Raw genomic sequence first — 20,600 nt, forward strand, 5'->3', positions numbered from 1 at the left:
AAGTTATGAGATATAATAAAAAATACTTCTGATCGTCAGAAACTAATTAGTGTTGTAATTATATTTCAACAACCTTTCACTTCTAATTTGACATCTATCAATTATACACTTAATAATTTATGTTAGCAACACAAACAAATTTTGTTATCATCAAATCAAGATCGTTAGTAATCCGTATTCCAACAAAGATAATGCTACAAATGAAAAATTATATACAATAAACGAGACTATTGAAGGATTCCCTTATATTTGTTACCTTGTCATCCTGCAAATTTAGGGGAAATCGGAGACAGCATTAGAAAATTCAACAATTTTTTATAAGTTGATTAATTTCAAGTCACAAATATGATTGATAATCAATGTTTGTTTCTTTGTTCTATTTAACTAAAAGATAGAAGTTTTGACCATCGAAAAACTAAACCTTAATTATTTTTTTATTGTGACACCCCGAGGCCGAAAAAAACGATGAGTGATCACCTGTGCTAAGAAGTTGCACAAACAAAAAGCGATTCCTGATAGAATTTAGGCGAAAAAAACATAAATGAACCGATCTTACACTGAAATGAGAGAGATTCCAAAGATGTGCATGTATGAAACTATATGGTTGAGAAAAATATAAAAGATTTAATAAGTATTACTCATACTAACAAGATGCATTCTCTTTTCAGAAGTTCGTCACTTAAAAACTTTAAATTTAAACATGACTGACTTAAGAAAATTCTGAGATAAGTGACCCCTTGAAAATTTTCTGAAGTAGTATATGAATGCGGGCATAATCACGCTGAAAAGACTTGTTTCGGTACAACGGGGACAAATATGAGGCATTGTAGAATGGTATGAGAGACGATATCTCATACTACAATTTGGTTTGGGGAAGAATCAAGCGGAAACTAACGGGCACGTGATGCTCGAGGTCGAAGAAGGATGGGAGTGATCCCCATGGCCTAGAGGTTGCACGAACAAAGAGTGACTCCTTACATGGTTCTAGGTGAAAGAGAATATGAATAAACTAATCTCACACCACAACTTGAAAATTAAATAGTTGAGCATGCTTGAATTATGACAATTATAAGATGGGTGACCTAAGTCATCGAATATAGGACAATACACTTATACTTTGATTTAAATATAAATAAAATTATATTTATTTTATTATACTTTATTAGTGTGTTAAAATATATTTTAGTTTTGTATATAATTTATTTATTGAGATGTAATTTTATTAAAATATATCATAATCTTGTAAACAAAAATATGTACCTAAACAAATTGATGGTTACAAGATCAAACTGATTGTACGAAAATAACAATTAGTTGAGTATGGGCAATTGTGGTATTTTGATCAGCCTGATCAGCTCGGCGATCCAAATAAAATGATTCAGCATGCGTTACAAAGCTAAGAAGATGATATACAAATCATATTCACAAGTCAAATCTGAATTGGAGTGCAAGATGCTGATACCACACATAATGAAATGAGAAAGGTTGATTTCAGCATACATCATCAGTTCGGTTTAGTTGAGTAAAACTGAATGACCAGTTAAGCATGCTCGGTTGAAGACTAAATACAATATTTTGAAGAGAATTCAAAGCATGAGCAACCTAAATGAAGAAATGAGCTAGAATGAGAGAAACTCAAGTGTGAGGTTACATTTGAGCGATACACACTGTGTAATAGGTTAAATCCTCACACATAATCTGTTGGGTGCAATAATTATCCTTGCTTAATAGAGCGATCGAACCGTAATGCTTGAGTTGGTGTGCGATTTAAAATATTTGAGTTGCACTATTACCACCAGCTATAATTTTTGGTAAAGCGGGAAGCGCTTGATCCTACAATTGGTATTAGAGCCAAGGCCACGGGTTCGATTCCCATTTATTGCAAGGAGTGCAATTATTGGGAGTGAGATTGTTGGGTGGAAAAAAGAAAAATATCAAAGAGATTAATCAACTTCAAATCTGATATGAAAAAGAAATATGAAAGTCAGATATGATGACAAGATTGCTGATTTTAATCGAAGAAAGAAGTATGAAAAAAGTAAAAATAAAATAAAAGATGAAAAAATATTGAATGATTCAAAAATCAATTAACGACATATGGAAATGTGGAATGTTTTCCAACATATCAAATTCAAGTATAAAAAAACGACTCAATGTTTATTATTTGGAAAATATTCTTTATGTAATTGAAATTGTTAAAAAGATACATATATTTATATTTATATAATATAATATAACACACATGTGGAATGTTTTTAAACATTGCTTCTATCTAATCTTACTATAATAATAGCCAAATAATAAATATAGATAGATAGATTATTGCTCAACACATTTTCTTGATTTGCAAAAATAATTAATTGCTAAGTAAAAAAAATAAGCAAATAATTTGAAATTTAACGCCTCTCTCCCCCATCATTCCGATCTCTGGCTTTTTGTCTCACACACACAGTGTAAGAGAGTTGAAGGGAGAGGGAGAAAGAGGGAGCTGTGTCATCATTTGCCTCACAACAACGAATTAGCTATCATTCTCCGCACCCCAACTATATAGATCATTTGATGAAAAACAGAGAAAAGAAAAAAGTTTGATTGTTTTTTTTTTGATTTCTTGAAAATCGCTCCTCATTAATTTCACTTCTTTCACACCCGTGAAATTCACCGTTATCTACTTAGATTTATCAGTTCATTTATCCGTTTTTCATAGGAATCCCACCTGCTCAATCTTGTCGCGAAATTCTCCGCGTATTTCTATGCTATAAATTTTCGTTTTAAAAATAAAAATATCTTTTTTCTCCAATTTTCTTGTGCAATTGGATTTTGTTCGAAACTCGCTGATGTGATGTGCCAAAAAGTTTGAATCTTTGGCCAGCCCACATTTCAAATTTCACAAGACAGGGAGGTACACATGTTCTTGTGGTTACAGACCACTGTTTGTGAAAAGAATGTGTTATACTAGTGACTTGAATCCGTGATGAATTTTTGGCGTCGGAAATGAGGTTAAATGGAGGGGGTTAGATCTGAGAGATTTGTTGAAAAATTGCCGCCGCTACAGGGGCATGTTACGCCGAGGACGAGATTGCAAGTTTGGTTTATTAGGGTGTGTTCTAGCATTTTGATATGGACGTGTTTGGTTCAACTTGTTACGGTTGGGGAGCTGTGGCACCCCCATTTGTTGGGCGGAATTCCGGGTTTCACGAAAATGTTGATTCGCGTTGAGGGATCATTACCTTCTTCCCCTCCGCCTCTCGTTCCTGCCAGTGAGTATTCTCTTTTAGGTCTAATCGGGTGGATCGCGGTTTCTGAGTTGGTGCATTGTTTGCTTGGTACTTGATTCTTTGTAATGAATCTGATTTGTGGTTGCTTTGCTATGTATGCAAGAACTGCAATGTAGAATTGCGTTGAGAGATTATTGCATGTAGAAGAAAAGGAACTTTATTGTTGGTGGCCTGTTTTTGTAGCATCTGAATTCTTCATCTGTCTATTTTCGCTTTCACGCTATCTAATGATTTTAGTTGTTTAGTCTTTATTAGAATTGTGAAGAGACTAGAGAGATTGTTTAGTGTTTTAATTGATATGGACGCCATACTTCTATGCTAATTGTTAGATATTTAGAATGTAGTAAAAATGTTGCCTTCTCTTCATTACGATCCTACCGCGAACCAGGAATTGTTTTAGTTTGGTATTTGTAGAAAATTAGGAACTGATGGACTATCACCAAATTAATAGTTTCTCTAGTTTTTTTTGGATCTTGGGTTTTACCTCGGACGGGGACTAGTGAAACAAAATAAAAAAAATTAATGTCCTCTTATGAACTTTTTCTCCTATACCAAAAAAGTCTCAACTTCGCCATAATTTCACAGCAAAAAGTGGGTGTATTCATTTTTCTCTGATGAAGTTTATTTGTATACTGTTTTCATGTTTTCAAGTAGCCGTATGACTTCATATGTTGAAAACCACTTCACATATTCTTGTTTCACGTCTCCCTATCAGCATTTAGAAGGATTTAAAATTTTAAATATGGTTTGAACTTCTATGTGGCATAGTAACATGTCATCAAGATAAATTTGGTTAGATGCAAGCTGTTTAACTTAATATAATTTCTTGAAGGAAACTACAAAAGCAATGGTTTTTTAAAAGTCTCTTGCAATGGTGGCTTGAATCAAATGCGATCCGCAGTGAGTTTTATGCTTGTCTTTCTCCATATTTAACTTATTATGTTTCCTTTAGCTAATTAGCTGCCTGAATTATCAGATTTGTGATATGGTAATTGTCGCCCGGCTTTTAAATCTTACATTGGTTGTTCCTGAGCTTGATAAGACATCATTCTGGGCTGATCCCAGGTAGATATCATGAAATGGAGTATTTGTTTTCATATCTATTTCATTCACACATTTAGAAACTAAGTGGTTTATTGTGCAGCAATTTTGAGGATATTTTTGATGTGAGACATTTTATTGATTCATTAAGAGATGAAGTTCGAATTATCAAGAGGTTACCAAAGAGATTTGGCCTGAGATATGGATATCAACCACTTGTGATGCCTCCAGTTAGCTGGTCAAGTGAGCAATACTACCTGCAACAGGTCAATATAACTTGTATTATCACAAAATGTTTTTAGTTTCAGTCCGATCTTTTAATAAACCATGCGAAACTGGAATGTATTTGTTGTTTTCATTGTTAGGTATAAAATATCAGAGAGCTATGTTATAAATATGTCTTTTGACATCTCTGCAATGGTTATTTTGACATTAATTTTGGTTTTTTTCTCATCTATGCGTGCTATAGCAAAGGGAAACAAAGTGATTTTCTTTTTTGGAGATGTTCTTGTTAAATAGAATCAGTTGCAAGCAAATGCAATTCTGAAGCAAGTGATCAGCTGAAAATTATTTTGATGAATATTCAAAAGTTGAAAATAGGAACACTGATTTCACTTTTCAGTTTGTTTATCATAAACTTCAATATGGAAGCTCTTTATGAGATCAACTAATGACCCATGAGCTTCTTTAACAGCATATCAACTTTATTTCCAATCTCAAAATTTTTGTTTATGCAACCATAGAAAGTGTTTTTTGGATTTAGTTCAATTTCAGTGTTCGATTTTCCTTAAATCTGATGTGATTGTGCCATGTACCAGAAATTAAGCATATGTGAAGGTAAGAGAGAAGGGCTGCATTTGGTTGTTAAATATCACATATTAGCAGAGAGAAGAAATGTCGAGTTAGGAACAACAAACAAAAAATTGAAAGGAAAAGCAAATAAATGATTACACACTGAAAATGAAATGAAAAGAGGAAAAACACTGCTGGCAGGAAAATTCCTTTTACTTATGAAGGCCCTAATACGATTGCGAAGCGTGAACACAACACACATGTATATAGCGTCTTAGAGCTATGTGAATTACAACTGAATTCCCCAAATACCTTTATTATAATTTCTCTGTGGTTGTCGCCTGCCGTACAGTTCATATTCCATTTGTTTGTCTTTACAAACTCAATCACATGTTCCTTCTAAGGCTTACGAAATGGGGCACATGACTGATTAGAAAATTTAAGCTCTGTTTAAAACTTGACCATCACATCTTATATCAATGTTACTTGAAGAGATGTAATTTCTGTCTCGTCATGTGTTTATTAGTAATCTTTTCACAAATCAGTAATTTGTTGGAATTATTCATTTTTATATACACCATACAGCTTCTGCCTCTCTTTGAAAAGCACAAGGTGATTCAATTCAACCGAACAGACTCACGGTTGGCAAACAATGGGATCCCTCTGGAGCTCCAGAGACTTCGATGTCGTGTCAATTTTCATGCATTAAAGTTTACGCCTGAGATTGAGTCCCTGGGAAACAAGTTGATCCGTATTATTCAACAGAAGGGACCTTATTTAGCATTGCATTTGAGATATGAAATGGACATGCTGGCTTTCTCCGGTTGCACTCATGGCTGCACCAATGAAGAAGCAGAGAATCTCAAACGACTGAGGTAACTGCTTCTATGAATTTAACCATTATCCAGTAATTATTCATGAATATGCTTATGAGAACAAAAGATTTGTTTCTATAACATCTGTTTCATGGTGATAGAAAAATTCACTTTTTAGAACACATTAATGTACCTGAGTTTCTTGTTTTGATAAAGAAACTAATACATATATCTATCGGAAATTTCTCTAAAAGTCGAATATAATACTATCCTGATAATGGTCACAATACTTGGAATTGATCTTTCTCCACTTGTGCAATATTGCCATTATACTGTCTTATGTAGCTAATGCATTTTTGAATACGTGTTTTCCTATTTGAACTTAAATCCCATGAGGCCCCTGTAATCAAGGCCTCATGTAGACGAGCTTTATAATACCCCAAACCATAATATATTGCAGAACTGTTTATGGGCCTGGCTTGACTTTTTTCACGAACTGAGTTTTGATGGAGTTTTTTTTCTACTACCTGATAGAGAAAGATTAACAAATGGGTAAGTTTGGCAGAATTTTGAAAAGAGAAAAAGTCACGCGAGCTTATGATTTACAGTCTTGGACTTTGTTAATACCATCAAAATACAGGGTACTCCATACTTTAATACTTCAAGATTGCTATTTTTTCATCCAACAGTGAGCTTTCTAATATTTTTTACATGTTGTCGATTATGAAATGTATAAATTCATTCATCTGCTTTTGTTTCCAGACCACCCTGCTTAAAGTTCTCCAGAAATAAGTATAGCATTGATTTCCATCATCTTGTCAATTTAATCACTTTCATGGTCGGTAGATGGGTGATTTTACCATCCTAGGAAATTAAACAACCCCCTTAGGATTCGGTACCGTTGGAGTGGTTATTTATGGTTATGAATAAGTTTAATTTAGTCCAAGATCAACCATATCTAGTTGTGGCAGCTGCAATTTTGATCTCCTTTCCTCTCTCTTTCCCAATGTTTTTTTTATTTTACTTGGATTGGTTTTTGGCTTTATCTAGTTGTTTTTGCTTCAGAGGTCAGGCCCGACTCTCTCTCGATACCTAGTTCTATTATTTATACAAGTCTGGACTGCCTCAACTCCAGTCTTAAGGTTTTAAGTTTAAAGAGAACATAAAAATTTGCTTTTTTTAGTGTTCAATTTAGGCCACTCACGTGGGAGCAAAGAATGTAGATATATATGATGCTCGTTTTGGTATGCTGATGACCATGATACAAATCTTGATGCATAAACTATGATAATGGAATTTCTTAGCGTACTTCTCTTATTTTTAGGGCTTTTAGCAATGTAATTTTTTAACTTGTCCCATACCTTTGTCTCCTGCTAAAATTTGGCAATTTGGGTTCTCCAAACCTCCCTTCCTCTCATTTGTTTTAGCCGCCTCCTTTGATTTCTTCACATCATTCTTGATTCAGGTACGCCTTTCCTTGGTGGAGGGAGAAAGAAATAGTATCAGAAGAGAAAAGATCTCATGGCTTATGTCCTCTCACCCCTGAAGAGACAGCTTTGGTTTTGCAAGCATTGGATTTCGATAAAAAGATTCAGATCTATATTGCATCTGGTGAAATCTACGGTAGTGAAAGGAGACTTGCAACACTAAGAGCTGCCTTTCCGAGGATTGTGAGTCACGTCATTTTCCACATCTTTTTTCTCCATGTGCCTATCGAAATTAGTGCTCACATGAGATAGTTAGGGGGAGTCATTTAGGTTGCACTTGATTTAAAGCGACAGATTTGATTTCGAGAAGGATTTCAAATACATCAAATCCACCACAATTACTATTGAATTTGCACAAGTGCACAACTTAATATGAAGTGGATTTAAATTCCAATTGAATTTTGTCCATTAAAGCAAGACAACTAATATGAAATACTTCTTAAATCCAAGCACAACCTTAACGAAAAGTAGAACATGGTTTGCCGTTTGTGCTCTTTATCTGTCGTTAAGTTCTTTCTTTGACGAAATTTTACCATCTCTATATTACAGTTGAAAAAGGAAATGTTGCTTGATCCTGAAGATTTGCGCCAATTCCAGAATCATTCGTCTCAAATGGCTGCTCTTGACTTCATGGTTTCTGTTGCCAGTGATATTTTTGTTCCCACTTATGATGGAAACATGGCAAGAATCGTGGAAGGTCATCGTAGGTAACCAGTTTGAACTTTGAGATAATGGATATAATACTCTCAATGAGATTAATCTTTTAAACCATCTCCAAAGATATTTCTCATCCCATCTTTGGCAGGTATCATGGGTTCAAAAAGACCTTCCAACTGAATCGTGCCAAACTTGTCGAATTGTTGGATTTACGTCAAAATGGAACTTTATCGTGGGATGAATTTTCCTTTGCTGTTCGGCAGGCTCATGAAAATAGAACAGGTCAGCCAATTCGTAGAAGGGTTATTTCCGACAAGGCTAAAGAAGAAGATTATTTCTATGCAAATCCTCAAGAATGCTTATGTGAAGGTATGAATTGTGGATACTCATCGAGTCCCGGCAATACAACCACAGTATAGTCCGGTGAAATATATGTCTGAAATTTATTAGATATTCAGTAACTCGACCTGCATACGTGCCTTTAGTGGTGAAAAAAATTATATCCTCTTTTATAAGCCAAGCTAGGTATGGATATGGACAGCACTTGTCGTGCATTTTAGGAAATTGCCATATGTTTAGTTGAAAGGTCTTGCCGAGGAAAGTCAAGATGTGGGCTTCATTCGAGTTCCGATAACAATGGAAGAAGGTAAAAATGAGAAAAAAGGTGCTACTGCCTCAAGGATTTAGCATCCGTAGTGTTTTTTGTTTTTCTTTTCTCCTATTTGTTGAAGCAGTGTTTCTCCCTTGATAACACAGCTATATTATACACACTGGTTTCCTTGTACTTTCTGTCATGAGAAAGTCATGAGCAGAACTAACCCATTTATCGAAAGAGTGTCATGGAATAAACATCAAGTGTGCTTTTTATTCAATTATTCGGGTTTAGTATATTGAGACGTGCATTGCCTTTTAACATTCATGATGTACAATTGAAGCCTGTTAACACTCGGCAGGTAGAGTACTACACAATGCAAAAACAATCTAAAAATTCCCTCATCCGTAACCATTTTACAAGAAGTGAACCTCAATAAACTGTTTACAGTACCCTTTTCTCCAATAAATTATCGAAGTGTGCTGTGAAATGCTAGATATGTTCTGCAGTTCCTGAGAATTCTTTTCGCAATTTTTGCACATGTAAACATAAGTTTGCCCTTTGAAGAAATCACTAGATTCATATGAGAATCGATGTTATCCCCTTACTTCGGTTCCCAGAAGATTATATCACCTTGCTCCCCGACCAGACCAAGATCTTTAAGTCTCCTTTCTTGGTAATATTCCAGTGCATCTAATTCCAACTCCCTTTCCTTGAAGACATCATATATTTGTTGTAATACCCTTTTCTCTCCTAATCTTACACCAACTGCAGTTTGAAGCCTTGGACTAAGGGTCCCTCCCTCCTTCAGCTTTTCATCCTGTCATTTGCTTGAATATTTATTTGTGTTCTGGAAGTCGAATGGATGAAACGAAGAGGATAAACAGATAAAATGGTTACCTCTTCAATGGTCGTATGATATCCAGATAATGCAGATTCACATGCTCGGCAAACAGTTTGGCATATTAGCTCTTCATTTGCACGGCTAACAGGCAATTCAAGGAACCCCCAAATGGAGTTTCTGAAAATCGACTCCAGAAGAAAAGCATCCGTTCCACCAAGTGCTACCAGCCGAAGATATGGAAGCATAGCCGTTGGAAGAGGTTGGCCGTACTTAATGTCAAAATAAGCAGTTTCCCCTAAATCATTTATCTCAGCTATATCCAACTTGTCAGCATAAAAATCATCAGTCTCTGATATTCCCAACGTCAATGTAAATGCATCACGGCTTGAGATTGAGTCACAAAACCCATAGTCCAGAGCCATATCAGCATTACTCTTATTCAGATCATATTGGATAAAAACCTGTCATGTAAAAATCAGGATAGCATGGAGTGAGCGCCTCCAGCTGTTTAAGCTCCAGCTGACGATAACAATTCAGTTAAAATATTTTAAATATCAAGTGACATCATAGCAAATTCTCAACAGTTTTACCAACATGAAATTACTGGAATCGAACACATGCCTTGGATTTATTACCAATTAAAGACCGAGCATCCGCTGATCAAAAACTACAAGTGATCGTAATAGAGAAACACAATTCATTTGAATAATAAGGCAGTCCAAATGTACAGTTCGATCACCATGTCACATAGGCAATTGCACGATAGCTTGGGCAATTATTGAACTCTAACATAGACGGGACTCAAGACTTAGTAATGAAGCTAACCTGCTCATCAGCCTTGAGTGCTAACGGACTCCTCAACGCAAACAGGTAATCCCAGGAGAAAAGGCCTGCAGGTCCTCTAACCTCCGAGGCATGATCTTCTGTAGTAACTCTAGCATTGTGGTTGATCTGAAACAATTAAATCACATTAAAAAAATCAAAATTTAAAAATGAATTCATGAATTGTAATGTAGCATAGCTCGAGGATACTTAAAATAAAAAGTGTAGGAGAGCATCAAGACCACAGAGTTTACCAGGTCCGCAAAGGGGATTACTACAAGATTTTGGTTACGAAGACGTGAAAATGCCCTCGATCTGAGCATTCCAAATGCCCAAAAGAAATCATCCAATGTCATGGGAAATGGAAAAAGCTGCTTGTTTGTAAGAATGACTTCTTTTGTCAATTTATGGAATTCATTCTGAACATACTCTTTGACACCTAAAGTAGTATTCAACAGCTGAGTTCCTGCAGAATGACAATGTTGGATGTCCAAAACTTTAAGTGATATACAAATGTAAGAAACTAATATGTACCGTTCTGGATGCCATCTTAATTTTATTGCAAGAATTGTCGAATAAAGCAAGATAAATTATTTAATCCCAGACTAAATTAGTAAAGCTTAAATATTTTTACATTTCTCAAACACCCAGCTCAAGTATAACAAGATGCTAACCTTGAATTTCGAGAAGTTCCTCTTCTGACCTGCACTGGAGTAAAACACAGTAGAATACTCATCAAGACAATTTCAAACATTTCTCCCTTAACAACAATCAACAAACAAATTTGAGCTACACCCACCAATATATAGTAGAATTAGTGTACTCTGGAAGAACATCAATATAAAATTTCCACTTTGAATCCTCCCCTATATACTTCTCCCTCAGCAAGAACAAAGCCACAGCAATCCAAGGCTTCAATCCAGAGCACACACTCCCAATCGCAGAAGTCGCCACAGCATCTTCATTAATCCAAAACCTCTTGGGAATCTCCAAAACAACCTCGTTTCTGGAAATATCCCTTGTTGCGACAAGTCCCAGCCCTTCAGGCACAACGCCTGGCTTAACCGGAGTCTTTGCTGAAACAACCCCTTCATCTTTCAACCATTGCCAGAAAATTTTCACTGCTGGCGGGATTTTGGTGTCGGTTTCCGTGGAGAGAACCGAGTTTACAAAGACTGGTCTTTTCCGGTTGAATTTTTGAAAAATGGGCTTCGTTTTCAAGAAAGTGAGGTGGGTTTCCCTTGAAGTTTTGACTATGGAAGAGGATGCTGGCGGGGTGAGAAAAAGGAGAGTATTCATAGTATTGGCAGTTGCAGATGAGGTTGGTGGTTGATGACACAATGTATATGATAGCTTCCGGTTGTGGATAAGTCGGGAGATCTATTGTATTTCATATAATGTAAAGATGATGAAAAATATAATAACGAAAATTAGATAATGTTTAAAGTCGTTTAAATAACATCATGTTTATAAGTATTTATCAATCTAAATATATCGAAACACAATACATAAAATTATATCATGATTATAAATAATATATATTCACTTATTTATATAACATTTTTCAATCCGCGACATAATACAGCTCTTTTATATGATAAATCAACAAAATTATTTTTCATTCAAATATTATTCAAAATAAAAAAAAAAACAATAAAAATAAAATTAAAAGAATAGTGAATTTTACCAAAATCAGAACTAAAATTGACTTAAATAGAGTACACATAGACAAACATCTAGGCTTGTCAAATTGGATCAGGTCCGCCGGGTCGGACCGCCTCTTCATAAAAATTGAGCGGGTTGGGTTAATAAAATAACAGCTCGTTTGGAGGCGGAGCCAAACGGATTGAGCCCGTTTGGGTTGCGGCCAAACGGGTTGACCCGTCAAATTAGGGTATAATTTATATTTTAAATTTTATATAAAAATTCCTATTTCTTCATTATTTTTTCTCATGTGCCTAAGCCCGTCAAATTAGGGTAGAATTTTATATTTTTAAGTTTTATATAAAAATTCCTATTTCTTCCTTACGCATGTGCCTAACTTCAATCACTCTGGTAAAATCTCTATGCTTCTTTTTTTTTTGAAGATGTTATACTCTCCAGTCTCCTCCCTTTTTTTAATGTTTAACTCGAACTAATCCAGAATTATCGAAATAATATAGTAAATAAAGTAAGTATGTGTATTGTTGAACACATAATATTTTTTAAAATTTACAACCGTATGTTTCCTCGACTTTCTGTTTCTTCTAATATTTCTCACTTTTTAAGAAAATGTGGATGGTAAGAGCTAGGTGTCAAATGTGGACAAACCCTTAAGATCGTTAATTTTTGTTTTCTTGTGAAGACAAATCTTTAAGAAACTGGAGAAATGTATACTACAAAAGAGAGTTCACATTTAAAGGTTTCATTGATATTATTAATTTTTAGTACATATGTACGATGAAATCTTGTGTGAATTAGAATAATCACTTTATTTTTTTATGGATTATATTGATTGTTGTATGCTTTCAATGTCTTATTTCAATGTTTTTAAGTTTTTTTATTAAACTATTTGACTGAAATATATTTTTCTTCTATGTTTATTTTAATATTTTTTAGTATTTTTTTAAAAATAATAAACGGGTTGGCCCGCCTAACCCGCGGCCCAAGATGGGTTGGGCTGGGTTGGCCATTTAGAGGCCCGCCCCGCCCCGTCTAATGGCGGGTTGCGGCGGGTTACGGGCCCGCCCCGTCAGCCCGTTTTGACATGTATACAAACATCAAATAAAATTCTCTTAATTTACTAAATTATCAAAATAATGTTAAAATAAAATCAGTAAACTTGTTTTTAAAGTAAATATCACTTTTGTTTTTACTAACTTTTAATACATTGCGGATTTTATTTAATTTCTATGTTTTTTAGAATACATATCATAGATAATTAATTCTATATCAGAATGAATCATTTATAAATTAATATTGGTGATTAATAATTTAAGAAAAATAAAATTTTAACATAATACAACTCAAATAAGTATACATAGTAATAACATATATAAATAAAATAATATATAATACTTAGTTAAAAAAATTATGTGTAAAATTGTAATATATAACAAATGATAATAAACTATCAATATAATTCATATTTATTATAAGGATTATATTGATTAAATTTTTTTAAAGATTATATCATAAATTAAGTTTAAAATTTAGAAGAAAAAAAAAGAAGAATGTGTATTAATGTCTAAATATATCTAAGATGAACAACGAATCATAAAAATTGACTAAGAAATGTAAATAAATAATTTTTTGTCATAAAATTTAGAAAATAAAGAAGAATGTGAATTAATATCCGAATTTATCAAAGATGGACAATGAATTACAAAAAACCCCTTAAAAAGACATATTAATTTGCTAAATTAAAAGAATAAGGAAATGTAAAAAAATAATTTTTTTGGCATAAAATTTAAGAAATAAAGAGAAATGTGTATTAATGTCCAAATTCATTTAAGATGGACAATGAATTAAAAAAACCCTTAAGAAATTGACTAAGAAATGTAAATAAATATTTTTTTGTCATAAAATTTAGAAAATAAAGAAGAATATGAATTAATGCCCAAATTTATCAAAGACGAACAATGAATAACAAAAAAACCCTTAAAAAAACATATTAATTTAATTTGCTAACTTTAATGAACAAATAAATTTAAAAAAATAATTTTTTTGACATAAAATTTAAAAAATAAAAAGAAATATGTATTAATGTCCAAACTCATTTAAGATGGACAATGAATTATAAAAAACCGTTAAGATAACCTAATAATTTAATTGGTCAACTTAAATGAACAAGGACATATAAAGAAATTCACAATTGAAGTGGTATATTTATATGAAGATGGACAATGAATAACAAAAAAACCATTAAAAAGACATATTATTTTAATTTGCTAACTTTAATGAACAAGGAAATTTAAAAAAAAAATAATTTTTTGGCATAAAATTTAAGAAATAAAGAGGAATATGTATTAATGTCCAAACTCATTTAAGATGGACAATGAATTACAAAAAAAACCCCTTAAGATAACCTAATAATTGAATTGGCCAACTTGAATGAACAAAGACATATAAGAAAATTCACAATTGAAGTGATATATTTATATGTATGTTATATATATATATACATATATTTATGAAATATACAGTTTTGATATCCTGCTCATATACCATGCACACTTTTGTGAAAATAAAGGTATGCATAGTAGGTATGCAAGATATCAAAACTGTATATATATTTTTATTATAACAAAGGTGATAAAGGTTAATGAATATATATATTTTTTTATTTTAGGAAAATTATCGGCACAACTAAATAAATAAATAGCCTAATTGATTTCCAAAATAACTTCCATATTTAAACTCCATGTTGGCTTAACTCATCTAAACCATCCGATATCATAAATATTTGATTTTAGAAAATAAGGTTTTTCACCATATGTTTTATGTTGAAAAACTGATATCGGTTTGAGCAAAAAGATTCACAAACTTATGTGTATGTATGACCTAATTATCCTTACAAAAGAATGGAACATAATAAAAATATGATAAAGTGCATGTAATGTATTTACTTGTGAGGTGTTTTCACCGAAGTTGATAATATTTCCTGACAGCATTCTCAATAAATTTTTTTCAGAAGTGATAGCTCTAACACTAGAAGAGCAATGTGTTGTACGTGTGTTGTCCTAGATGTTGTAATATCTAAGACAATATCCGTGAGTGATCAGAATGTGCATATGCATGGAAATTTCCTAAGATTGAAAAATATCTCAAAATCTAATGCTTTTGTGAATATGTTCGCCAGTTGGTTATTAGTCCCAACAAATGCCATGCGGATCAAACATTTCTGTACTGAATCTCGAATAAAATGATGTCTAATGTTAACGTATTTTGTTAGAGAGCATTGTACTGGATTTTTTGAGATGTTAGTTGCACTTACGTTATCACATTATGCTATGAGAGTATCGCTCTTAAGCAATAGTCTTCTACTATTTGATTCATCCATGGAAGTTGAGAGCAACATCTTTCAACTACCACATATTTAGATTCAACAGTCGAGAGTGACACACAATTTTTCTTCCAATTATACCATGAAACTAAGTTATTTCTAAGGTATAAATAACCTCCCGTAATGCTCTTTCTGTCATCTAAATCCCCAGCTCAATCGGCATCACTAAATATTACTCAATTGGTTTCTCTAGTGTACCACAATCTCAGATCCGAAGTGTCTGATTTGTATCATAATATATGTTTCACAACTTTTAAGTGTGATTTTGGGATTTGATTGGTACATCACACACAAACATACATTAAACATGATATCTGGATGGCTTGCAGTCAAATATAGGAGACTGCTAATAATGCTGCAGTAAAAAGTGTTGTCAACACCTTCAATAACATTGTCTTTGCATAGTTTCTCACTAGACTACATCGGAGTTTTCATGTGTTTATTGTTATCATGTCAAAATTTCTTCACTAAATTCTTTGAATATTTGTTTTGAGACAAAAAGATTTCATCTTACAATTGCTTTATTTGAAGGTCAAGGAAGAAACATAACCCGCCTACCATGTTATTTTCAAATTTCGAAGACATACATTCAACAAAATTATTCACATGATTTTTTGAAGAAGCACAAAAAATTATCATCAACATAAACTTGACATATGAGTATATCATGCTTCAATATTTGAACGAAAAGAGTTTTATTGACCTCACCTTGTTTGAAGTCAATCTCAAGTAGATAATCAGTCAACCTACCATATCAAGCACGTGGAGCCTATTTCAGTCCATTTAATGACTTTTTCAGCTTGTAAACATGGTCCAAGTTATGTGAATCCTCAAATCCTTTTAGTTGACTCACATAAGATTCTTCATCCAAAATTTCATTCAAAAAAGCAATTTTTACATTCATTTGTTAAATTTTAATCCACATGTGAAATGCAATGGCGTGCAATAGTCGGATAAACTCAATGCGAGCTACACTAGCAAAGGTTTAATCCAAATCCACCTCCATCAACCTGTGTATACACTTGAGCAATCAACCAAACTTTATTTCTAACAACATTCTCTAATTCATTAGTTTTGTTCTTATAAATCCATTTTGTTCCAATCACATTAACATGTTGAGAGGATACAGAACTTATGGATATTAGTTCGATCATTTTTTGGTAGTCAATGTTTTCCTTCCTTCGAGTTTGCATGTCTCATGTACATCTTCAATGATATGTGACGAGATACGATTCTTCTATATTTTGTCGAGAATATTTTTCCATAATCTTTCATACCATCATCACTTTGTTGATCCTCCTCATATTCTTTGGATCTCAGCGGCCATGTTGTGCTGGGTGTTACAATATCCGTACTATTCAGTGGCATGGGCACTTCTATCAAATCTTCTTTATCATCTTCAATTGTTTTTCCTTTGAAATCAATAAAATTATCAAATACAACATTAATGGATTCCATAATCATGCTTGTTTTTAAATTAAACATTAATTAGATATTAATATTTGTAGAGTATCCAAGAAACAACCACTTATCACTTTTAGAGTCAAACTTGCCTAGTTGATCTCTATAATTTAAAACAAAGCAAGTTCATCCAAAAATATGAAAATATAAGATTCGGTCTCTTTCTCATGATTATCTCATACAATGTCATAGTAGAACCATTTATAAAAATACACGATTTGAAAAATGACATGATGTGTTTAGGGTCTCAGTCCAAAAAAGTTTTGAAATATTCTTTGAATTCAGCATCACTCTAGCCATTCTTTCAAGGTACGTTTTTTTCGTTCGGCAATATCATGATGTTCGAGAGTCTTTGGGGTAGATAACTCGTGATTTATACATTTCTTATCACACAACAGTGAAAACAGTAAGTTCTCAAACTCCTTTATCATGGTCAGATCTGATTTTTCTTAGCTCTAAGTTATGCAGGCTATTTAAATTTGCAAGTAAACTTTTAAAAGCAATGAAAAGGTCTGATTTTTCATAAGAAAGCTTACCCATGTGAACTGTGAAAAATCATCGACACAAACAAAAGAATACTTTTACCTCCATAGCTTTACTCTTCCATTGGACTTATAAGATCCATATGTAGTAGCTCAAGACAGCGTGTTATGCTGAAGTGCTGCAACATGAGGTGCAACACCTGAGTTTGCTTACGCTTTTGGCAAGCTACGCAAACATATAGTACCCCTGAGAATAAATTGAGTGTGCGTCGTACAACATCATAATTACTAAGGTTCTTCAATATCTTGAAGTTTGCATGACTCAATTTTTTTATATCATAGATCAAGTTCACTACTTTTGTATGTTCGAAAATAAGTTCTTCTCATAGTTAATAGCAATTATCTGCATATTTTGTACCTGACATCACAAAAGTGCTTATCAAAAACTTGACAATATTTTTTTTTATCAAACTTAACATACTTATTATGTTTAAATTAAGTCACTTGACATGAATCATATTGTGAAGCTTGGGGATTCCTTCTATATTCAGTGTTCATTTTCTAATTATCCTTCCTTTTACACCACATCCACATGTCACTCTTCCATTCTTTTGTTTAACATAGTTTGTTGATGGAGATTCTTTTGATATCCCTAGATATTATACTATTGTTCAAAAGAGTTTATTTCTTAATGAAATTCTTGTTTTCATATTTGTGTTGGACTCTATACAACGAATAAACTCTAGGGAAAATGAAGTCTATAAATAAGATATCATTGATGCTGCGTAGATGTGGTTTTTGAGTTGAAGGAGAGCAACGAATCGTTGCAGGAAGAGCAAGGAATTACATCGGAGAATTAATAAAGAGCTCAAGCCAAGATGTATTGTAGTGTTACCGTGAAGTGTTGAAGACACTCGAAGACAACGCCCATATAAAGTGTTGGTTGAATAGTTATTTGTGGCTCTGGGTTTCTGCGATACAGTTGTTGCATCCATGGTTTTTTTTTTTTTTTTGAGATCCAATTTACTTCATTGACTTGTTAAAAAAACTAGTTTTTCGTAGTTTCACCAGTATTGTTTTGTAAAATAATTATTGTTTTCTGGTGAATATTTTATTTTGAGACAGCACGACACACGTTTTTATACTCATACGTGATTTATTTTGTTTTATTTTATTCAGTAAAATATATTGTGTGTTAAATTAATGTATTCCGCTACATATTGTGAGTATGTGTTATAACATATGCACACAACACATAAATATGAAATATACAATTTGTACTTTTATGTTAAACAAATCTTTTAAATGCCTAAAATGAAATAGACGTGGCCAAAGTGGTTATTTGAATTTTTCTTTTAATAACATGTTTTAATGCCAAAACTTAACGAATTTAATTTAATTGTTAGGACTTTATACATGATTCAATAATCAGGGATCGCTTTTTTGTGAACTATAGAACCGTGAAAATATTGGTGAAAATATTGGTGAAAATAAAAATTGTAGGGAGGCTTGAATGTGGGCTAGTTACTCAGTCTTTCCACTTCAGATCGAGAAAGCACTAACGATATATTAATATATAAAATATAACATTAATACTTAGTTAATTCATTTAAATAATTTTTAATAGATTAATATGATAGAAGTGAAATGTAATCAATCTTGTGTTGTAAAGATACAAGTTAAAGGGAATTTTTTTATATAAAAAAAGGAAAAAAAATATAAAATTATAATGGATTATAGGGTATGATATTTTCTAAGGAATTTTCAAAGAAAAATTCCTTATTTTTTTTCAATGGATACGAATTTCCTACAATTATTATTATTATTATTGATCCAAACTAAATAGCTGACTTTTTTTTTATTTCTCTCTTGTCGCCCAAGAAAATTTGAAAATCAAGGCAGGTTTGACGAAATAGGATTCGTTTAGTTGTTCTTTTCACGGTTTATAAATTATATATTAAATAATAATTAATTTTTAAAATTCTTTTCACGGTTTAAAAATTATAGTAAATAATAATTATTTTAAAAAGTAAATTTACAAGAAGGCTTATTGAACTTTAAAAACAAGCATATTAATATGGTACTCAAACCATTATTCAGACCACACGTACTAATCATGAAACACTGTCAAAATGACCTTAAAATACATTAGACAAAAACTTATGTGGGACGATCTCACGTATCGTATTTTGTGAGACATATATCTTATTTGGGTCATCCTGAAAAATTATTACTTTTTATACTAAGAGTATTACTTTTTATTGTGAATATCGGTAGGGTTAACTCGTCTCACAGATAAAGATTCGTAAGACCGTCTCACAAGAGACATATTCAATACATTATGTCTTAAAATTAAAAGACATTAAATTATTATACATTATTGTAAGTTGATTCAAATTTATAAATAAGTATAGTCATATATCCATTTTTTATTTGACTGATCATATCTATATTATACAGAACTTATCATTTCATCTCACGAACCAAATAATATATTAAATTTTGATATTAACGGTCTTGAATATTCCCAGGCTAAAAAGGCAAGATATTACACAATTGAGGGTTTTTTTTAAAAATAATTTAATTTTTAAAATTAATTTCAAAAGTAATTTAAAAAAAAAAAACGTTTGCAAAAATAGCTCAATCCGCTCTTACGAAGCGCGGACGCTGCTAACGTGGAGCAGCGTCCGTACTTCGTAAGCGCGGACTCTGCAAACGTGGAGCAGCGTCCGTGTTTACGAAGCACGGACGGTTCTTGCGACGGACTTTAGCAACGGGTTTTATACCAAAACCGTCGCTAAATGGCACCAGCTATAAACCGTCGCTACAATTGAATCAGCGACCGTTTACCAACCGTCACTAAAATTGAATCAGTTACGGTTTACAAACCGTTCGCTCTTTTTAACGACGGAATAAACCGTCGCTAGCATCCGTTGCTACGTTTTGCTATTTTCTTTATCATCAGACACAACACACTAATAATAGTATTAACAACATGTACATGTACGCCGCGGATAATATTGAACTTTCAACGACTTGTATCTTTGCAGCATGCAATGTGCGATGCGGAAAAAGAATTTGCGCGCTGCGAAAAACCGTTTTTGTTGTAGTGAAGACATTAAAAAAAAAAGACAAAAATTCATCACGAAATAAGTTTTTTCAGAAACCTCTACTATCCAACCTCGTTTTTTAGTGAGTCAGGGATGGATGATTTTGGTTTGTTTGGCCAGCTGGATTTTCGACCAAGACGGAGTTTGAAAATCCTGCTAACTTATAAATTATAGTACA

At 32.8% G+C, this 20,600-nt stretch overlaps 2 protein-coding genes across 2 annotated transcripts; one reads left to right on the plus strand and one right to left on the minus strand.

The window, feature by feature from the left end:
• The first annotated feature begins 2,411 nt into the window (after positions 1 to 2,411).
• Positions 2,412 to 8,957, plus strand: LOC140830602 (rhamnogalacturonan I rhamnosyltransferase 1-like). Its single transcript, XM_073194004.1, has 8 exons — positions 2,412 to 3,257; positions 4,108 to 4,175; positions 4,252 to 4,340; positions 4,420 to 4,582; positions 5,694 to 5,983; positions 7,389 to 7,593; positions 7,960 to 8,117; positions 8,216 to 8,957. The coding sequence occupies exons 1-8, from the start codon at positions 3,002 to 3,004 to the stop codon at positions 8,484 to 8,486; spliced, it is 1,500 nt and encodes a 499-aa protein (XP_073050105.1). The 5' UTR covers positions 2,412 to 3,001; the 3' UTR covers positions 8,487 to 8,957.
• Positions 8,958 to 9,036: 79 nt separating this feature from the next.
• On the minus strand, positions 9,037 to 11,689 carry LOC140830603 (ribulose-1,5 bisphosphate carboxylase/oxygenase large subunit N-methyltransferase, chloroplastic-like). The gene is made up of 6 exons (XM_073194005.1): positions 11,125 to 11,689; positions 11,000 to 11,028; positions 10,580 to 10,791; positions 10,329 to 10,454; positions 9,560 to 9,964; positions 9,037 to 9,479 (listed from the first exon to the last, which is right to left on the minus strand). Exons 1-6 carry the CDS (start codon positions 11,622 to 11,624, stop codon positions 9,264 to 9,266), a joined length of 1,488 nt encoding a protein of 495 aa, XP_073050106.1. The 5' UTR covers positions 11,625 to 11,689; the 3' UTR covers positions 9,037 to 9,263.
• Between the last annotated feature and the right edge of the window lie 8,911 nt (positions 11,690 to 20,600).

Source organism: Primulina eburnea, chromosome 4 (genome assembly GCF_022965805.1).
Source record: "Primulina eburnea isolate SZY01 chromosome 4, ASM2296580v1, whole genome shotgun sequence".
Taxonomy (NCBI): Eukaryota; Viridiplantae; Streptophyta; class Magnoliopsida; order Lamiales; family Gesneriaceae; genus Primulina; species Primulina eburnea.

Excerpts from the sequence above, each read along its gene's own strand:
- LOC140830602 (XM_073194004.1), top strand. The coding sequence starts at position 3,002 with ATGGAGGGGGTTAGATCTGAGAGATTTGTTGAAAAATTGCCGCCGCTA. Across the intron at positions 4,176-4,251 it reads TGAATCAAATGCGATCCGCA|ATTTGTGATATGGTAATTGT; the intron begins GTGAGTTTTATG and ends CTGAATTATCAG. Across the intron at positions 7,594-7,959 it reads GAGCTGCCTTTCCGAGGATT|TTGAAAAAGGAAATGTTGCT; the intron begins GTGAGTCACGTC and ends TCTATATTACAG.
- LOC140830603 (XM_073194005.1), bottom strand. The coding sequence starts at position 11,624 with ATGAATACTCTCCTTTTTCTCACCCCGCCAGCATCCTCTTCCATAGTC. Across the intron at positions 10,792-10,999 it reads GGAACTTCTCGAAATTCAAG|GAACTCAGCTGTTGAATACT; the intron begins GTTAGCATCTTG and ends GTCATTCTGCAG. Across the intron at positions 9,480-9,559 it reads ATCATACGACCATTGAAGAG|GATGAAAAGCTGAAGGAGGG; the intron begins GTAACCATTTTA and ends AGCAAATGACAG.